Source organism: Tuber melanosporum (assembly GCF_000151645.1).
Source record: "Tuber melanosporum whole genome shotgun sequence assembly, scaffold_102, strain Mel28".
Taxonomy (NCBI): Eukaryota; Fungi; Ascomycota; class Pezizomycetes; order Pezizales; family Tuberaceae; genus Tuber; species Tuber melanosporum.
Genome location: NW_003298758.1, coordinates 233051 through 239612, shown reverse-complemented (window position 1 = coordinate 239612; position 6562 = coordinate 233051). Strand labels below are relative to the sequence as shown.

Here is a 6562-nt window from a genome sequence, read left to right as displayed (position 1 = left end):
TCCTTGATGTCCTCACAGATTCTCACCGAGCGCATGATTGGTCTGACACGCAATAACAATTGGGGGATCGTCCCGGTCCATATTCTTGATCATAGCCTTTAGGGCCACTACACTGACCGTGGTTTTTCCTGTCCCAGGGGGACCTTGAACAATCGCAACCCTATTTGTTAGGATAGTCTTCAGAGCCCGCAGTTGTGTTTTATCCATAGTGCTCTGAATTGTGATGGGCCAGTTATGTAATATGTTGACTTCTTCAAGTGATTCCTTATCATGAACATCTGGAAAAAGGGACGATAGGTTAAGTGTCGGTGAGTCTTTTAGGTAGTCCGGAGGAGGCACGCTCTGATTCAAAAAACATATGTGTTCATGAAGCAAAAAGCTAGGATAAGCCACAATATCAGCTGGGCTCAAGAATTGAAATGGAAATGCATGAAAAAATTTATCAAACTCACTTGTCTCTATTCATTCTCTGCAATGCCTTCAGAGTCCATTTATACGCTTCGAAGTATCCTTGCCTTGACTCGACCATAATAAAGGTCTCTGTGGAATCAAACTCAGTTTCCCCTTCGGTGAATAAAAGATCCACCTCGGGCATCGGCATTTCCAGTCCAGCCTTTGGCCGTGCTGCGACTGTTGCTAGCTTTAAAGTCTTGAAATTGTCGTTGGAAAGGCAGACCAAAGTTCCGGGAAGAAGACGCTTAGAATTCTCCCAACGGACTCTCTTACCCGCACGATTAAGGGAGAAAGAGACTTTGCAACAGACGCCCATTGGAGCAAATGTCAGGCCTAGTACGCGAACCTTCAGGGAAAGAGATGTTAATGGCGGGCTCAATGTTATAGGGCTAATATCACATAAGGGAATGACTAACGTGATCATAGACAGCAAGGTCATTCGTATCTTCCGCGTCTGGATATTGTCTCATATGGCTGACGGCTTCTCTGAGCCCGGCAAATGCGTCCTCCTTCAAGAGCTCATAGTGCGCTTCCAAGTAGTCGTCAACAGAATCGTATGGGCCGTCAATCACATTGATTGGAAGTTCGACTCGCTCGCGAAGCAGTTCTGTAACTGAGGGAACTTCTGGACAGCGTCGCCATGCGTCAGGGGATTCTTCAGTGCTCTCCGTCTCAAAGCTGCGTAAGCAATGCATTAGAACGATGATTCCGGATCGTGAGCAAGGACGGGTCTGATATTACATTGCCACAAGTGGGTTCTTTGGAACACCCTTAGTCTGAGTTGGTGGCCCACCCCCAGTGGCAGGGCCCCAGGAAGCAGTCTCTTCTTCGTCATCGTCGTCGTCATCGGGAGCACCTTCGATTTTTAGTGCCGGAAGTTCATGTTTGTCTTTGCGTGGGGGTCCATTCCCATTCTTTGGGAGAAACTTGCGCCGGGTAGCTGTTTTGGGGCCACTAGTAGTCTGCCAACCCTCTGCAGAGCCATTATCGGAAACGGAACCACGGTTACCACTATCAGTGGATTCGACTTCGTGAGCAAGTGTGGCTTGAGCAGAACCCCGACTCAGCGCCGAAGGGCCCCCTGCAGCGGACCCCGAACTTGAGGAAGCATTAGATTGGCGTGGTCTATTGCCAGAAGGACCGTTTCCTTTACGTCTAGCCATTGGTGCAGCTGTGTAAGTAAAAGGTGTAACCCAGGATATCCCTTTCCAGGGACGAAAACCAACGATGTTTTTTTCAAGTTAGGGGTGCGGAGGTAGGATGGAGGGGTAAGTTTGACGGAGGAGTTGGCACTGGTAGGTAGGTAGGCGGGCAGGTTAGACAAGTTGGATAGGTTAGATAAGTACCATAGCTAACTTGGGTAGAGGAGGGAAAGGAGAGGGGTGGTTTGAGGGTTTCGGTCTGGGTTGACCCTCCACAGAAGTTACCGGACAGGTCTCGGGAAGACCAGATCCGGGGAGCAAATTCCTATAATACTTTTCTTGTTCTTTTTCTTTTTCTTTTTCTCCTCTCCTCCGTTTTTGTGACCTTTCACAGTAGCGAAAGCCTGATGAGGAAGTGTAAGAAAGTCAATTGATAACAGTATGATACGAGCACGGAAAGGCGTGTATACCGTTCTTGGCAGGACCGCTTGTTAGATGAGGGGGACGATGGTACCTATTATCTGGTCGATTACATGCAAAGCACAGCGCTCTCGGGGGCAGGTGAATGTTGAGGGCTTAGGGAAAAGGTTGCGGTGGTGATGGTGATGATGATGAGTATAAATGTTTAATCTTTATCAGATTCTAATAGGGTGGTCAAGCAACTTGGTAAGACCAAAAGTGCGCTCCGAGACATCAGGAAGTTAACAATGTGGGGTTGGCTTAAGGCCCACCTCTACCCCACCAATGGCGCAGGGAATGCCGGTATCATACTCGAGTGCAGCCGCGTTCGTAAAATTCTCAAACCACCCCCCGCACCCCAGGAGTGATGCCCATTGGGTAGCAAGAGCCCTTCAAATGGCTGCTTTTGGGGACCGGTATGAGATGCGCTTCACACTTTGTCCTAGCGAACAAGGGACTAGTGAGCCCTTTTCAAGGGCTTAGTGGTAGTACTTGTGCTGGGCAGCGGGAGAAGTCAAGCTAAATTGGAGCCACAGTAGTCTACTCTATGCGGCTCCCCTGCGTGAAGAATCATGGCCCAGCTGTGTTGCTTGCCCCTACAGAGGATCCACCCATTGACATCAAATACTGGAATCCGCTCTAACTTAATTTATTCTGCAGGCTCGCAGGAGGACAACTCCCATTGCTTCCATTGTATGCCAAGAAACAAGCAAACCTATCCTAGAAGTACCTGTACGCGGGAGAAGCCGTAGAATAACTCAAAAATGTGACTATTTCCTCTAATCTTACTGCTCGTTTGAGTACCGGTACGAGTACTGTACCAGTATCGCGATTCAGCTTGCTGCCAGTGTTTATGATACGTCTGTAAACCGCCCACCGTACAGTGTTGTGTTGTATCGCTTGTCTGCCCTTGCTCTTGACCGCAAGCAGGGGTCTCCCTCTTTCATTCCCATTTTTCATCTTTAGCAATCTTCAAGGTACCGGCCAGTATTATAGCCATGTGTGAAATTACCGCGCTATTCCTTTCTTTTCGCTTTTTCTTATCACGTACCGTACCGGTAACTATCCCAAAAATCTAATCAGATCCATTGCACCCATTTCTTCCTCCTGCCCGAACTCCAATGGCAAAGTAAGAATGTGATAGTCTACATATTTTATCATGGCAGGAAGACCATTTTGGCTGCAGCACTTCAAACTCATTTTTCTCATCACGGCGGCGAAACGCCACGCGTATAATACTTGTAGGTTCTAAAAAAAAAGAAACCTGTTCATCTGATATGGCCTCCGCAATTTGCCCAAAACCCAAGATTGCCCTTTCTTTCTTTCCGCGCTTACTGGGAGCAGGCTCTGACCGGATGCTAAAAAACGCTTTGGGAACCCGGAAGAGCATATGTGGAACTCAAGTCTCAATCAGGGAAGAAAGGAAATTTTGTATGCCAAACACCCGAATGGGCGAAAACATTCCACCGAAATAGAGCATAACAACTGAGCACATTACACCGAACAGAATAGGGAACTTGCTACGGTAGTGTACTCGTACTTGTACCTCGCCCGACCCCACAGAGAACGAAACAGTCGGAGGGTTGGGAAGATGGAGACGCCACTTGGTTCAGGTGGTGAACGGGAATCGGGTCCAAATGTGGGAAATGGCAAGTATGATAGCTCGCACATTGATACCCCTCTAAGGGCTGTTTACTTGTACCTCAATCTCTACGTCAACGGTCGTCCATACCATTGGTCCCTATCATACCTAACGGTTTAACACCACAAAACATAAACAACCGACAAACATCCACACGCACGCACCAGCACCCTTTGACAGAGGCATAATGCTAAAATCCCAAGTGATAGCTTCGGCCGCCTCTTCGGATAACGAGCAAGATGAGATTATGGAAGACCCCGAACAAGAAAATGACGACGACTCGGACGACGCGGGGGATGATGACGAGGACGCTGAGGGTGAAGGTGACCAGGACGATCAAGCAGAGGGCGATGAGAATGAGGCCGAGAACGAAGACGGAGATGGTGAAGGCGACGGTGAAGGCGACGGTACGCACTCTCCCAGACTGACTCCCACGTCAAGCTCCACTCGAAGCTGTGCCAACTGAACGACCAGATTCACAGCGGCACCCCCGCTCCCGGTCTACAACCCAGCCTCCGGTTCGCCCGCTCCCAACACTGAGACCAGAAGTGAAGAATGCGATCACCTACGAGATCACACCCTACGTCGCAGCTCCTCAGTCTACGAGCATAAATGCCTTTTGCGCTACACCTTGTATGCGTTGGGTTTTTACGGGGGGCAGTGATGGCTATATAAGGCGATTCGACTGGTTCGGGAGCATCAATGGCAAAGTGCCCTTGACAGTCGCACAGCGCCACCCCTTCGTTGATAGTGTCACAAGAGCTGGTATTCTGCTATCTTATTGGGAAAACGAAGAACCGATAGGTAGGGTCCTATGTGTGCCCAGCTTCACCACCGTGTTAAAGTGATCTGTAGTTGCCGGCAAGCCCCAAGTCCTTCATGTACCAGAAACGACCGACGACCTGAAATTAAGTCCAGTCTACAGTCTGGCTGTTCAAAATCAGAGCCTATGGCTGCTCAGTGGGCTCGAGGTTTACTCTCCCCGCAAAGACCAGAATTTCTATAACTAACCCCCGGCCCATTAGAGTGGTGGCATAAACCTCCAATCGGTTCGACACGACGAAGGAAAAATCATAACTACACTCCGGAAACACAACTCAGCTGTCAGCGTGCTTACACTTGCCAACGATGAGAAGTCTGTTCTTTCCGGAAGTTGGGACGGAGCAGTCTACGACTGGGATCTAAATACAGGCCAATCCCGGCGAGAATTTCCCTCTTCGTCAGGGCAGATATCAAGTGTAGCCTTTCGACCAATCTCTACCGAATGGCAAGAGATCAGAAACACTTCTTTGATCAACGGTGTATCCGGGGGGCGGGACGGGGGTTTATCCAATGGTATCAGCACGAGCAATGGAGATGGGGACGAAGATGCGCCCGGAAGTCCCGTCGAGAGCACGAGAAGTTTTGGCAGCCTCTTTGGTGATGATGACGACGATATGGGAATGGGAGTGGAAGAGGATGAGATGAGTAGAGCTATTACGAACGGGCTCGGCAGTGATCCAGTCCCCTTGGGGGATGGCAGCGAGGACCAAAGAACCAACAATGGCGATGCGATCATGGCCGACGATGTCACTAGGATACATACCAATGAGACGTCCGGAACCAGAAACGGTTCCACCAACGGTGGTCTTGGGACTGCTAATGGCTTCCTTCCACCCACATCAACTAACGGGCCGCCATCTTCAACCGACCAGAATGTGTTCCTAGCATCTTCCATGGACGGCACCCTCCGTATATGGGATATCAGAGAGCCCAACCCTGTAGCGGTTAGCACGCCCTCCAAGGGAGTTCCACCTTGGTGCATGAACTCCTGCTGGAGCACGAACGGAAACTTTCTCTATGCAGGACGACGAAACGGCACAGTTGAGGAATTCAGTGTCTATAAAGGAATCGGGGAAGCAACGAGGACCATGAAGTTCCCATTGGGGAGTGGCCCAATATCTGCATTGACCGCCTTGCCGAACGGAAGACATTTAATTTGGTTTGTCCCTGACTTTCCTTTTTCTTTCTCCTCCCCTGAATATTTTTTTTGAGCTAACGAGGTCTGTCCCCGCCTTCACAGTGCATCATTTGACAACTTACGGTTATACGACCTTAGTGAGAATGCATCGAAGCATTCAACTGTACCCTTCTATATTATACCAGGTCACCACGGAGGTGTCATTTCATCGTTGTGTATGTATTCCGGTGCATCATACCAGCTACTGCCCCCCCCTCCCGACTAACAGGACTTAGATGTCGATGCTACCGGCCAATACCTAATATCAATTGCCGGAAACCGGGGTTGGGAGGGCGTAACAACGGAAGTCCTTCTAGGTTATGAAATTGTAAGCGTGTTATCGTGACAAGTTTTCCGTCGTGGTGGTATTGCTCTATTATTTAGTCCTTGCGCTGTATAACAATAATGTAACGGATGGCCGAATGGTGTAACTCAATGTCTGTATTATAATCAAGCCAGAATATTTTTAAACGTATCATATATTGTGTACTTTCTTTCCCTCCCCCACGTCTCAGAAACCAGTCCTTATACGCGCACAATTACCATTCACCCTCCATTCCAGTGGTAACAGAATAACGCGAAAAACAATAGACAGATGAGCAGAGGGAACACACAACCTAAAAAAGAAAAGAAGAATACCAACTCCAATCCCCACCATGATAATATTACGACAACCCCTAAGTTACTCCCTCTGCCCCCCCCCCCCCGCGCCTAAAACCCCACATCCCCCCCCTCCTCCTCCTCGATAAAAAACATGCCAAAGCAAATAATAGTCCCATAAATCAACAAGCCACCCACAACCGCCATGATCATAGCAGGAATCGTAATAATACCCGAATGCGCCAACACGCGTCATTCTTGAAGGTA

General features: G+C 49.1%; 3 protein-coding genes; 1 reads left to right on the top strand and 2 right to left on the bottom strand.

The window, feature by feature from the left end:
* GSTUM_00000065001 (uncharacterized protein) overlaps positions 1–1616 on the bottom strand; it is a gene marked incomplete at both ends in the record, with an annotated part of 4531 nt that extends 2915 nt beyond the window's left edge. The window contains 4 exons of the mRNA XM_002835298.1: positions 17–379; positions 453–799; positions 870–1131; positions 1195–1616. Coding sequence (XP_002835344.1) covers positions 17–379; positions 453–799; positions 870–1131; positions 1195–1616 — 1394 coding nt within the window. The remainder of the gene's footprint in view (positions 1–16; positions 380–452; positions 800–869; positions 1132–1194) is intronic.
* A 2030-nt stretch (positions 1617–3646) lies between these two features.
* Positions 3647–6171, top strand: GSTUM_00000064001 (uncharacterized protein). XM_002835297.2 has 6 exons: positions 3647–4500; positions 4552–4667; positions 4722–5031; positions 5146–5677; positions 5759–5871; positions 5932–6171. Exons 1-6 carry the CDS (start codon positions 4332–4334, stop codon positions 6039–6041), a joined length of 1350 nt encoding a protein of 449 aa, XP_002835343.1. The 5' UTR covers positions 3647–4331; the 3' UTR covers positions 6042–6171.
* A 35-nt stretch (positions 6172–6206) lies between these two features.
* Positions 6207–6562, bottom strand: part of GSTUM_00000063001 (uncharacterized protein) — a gene marked incomplete at its 3' end in the record, with an annotated part of 827 nt that continues 471 nt past the window's right edge. The window contains exons 1-2 of the mRNA XM_002835296.2: positions 6419–6562; positions 6207–6337 (exon numbers count right to left, since the gene is read on the bottom strand). The exon at positions 6419–6562 is cut by the window's right edge and continues 471 nt beyond it. Of these exons, the coding sequence (XP_002835342.1) occupies positions 6207–6337; positions 6419–6551 (264 nt within the window). The 5' untranslated portion in view covers positions 6552–6562.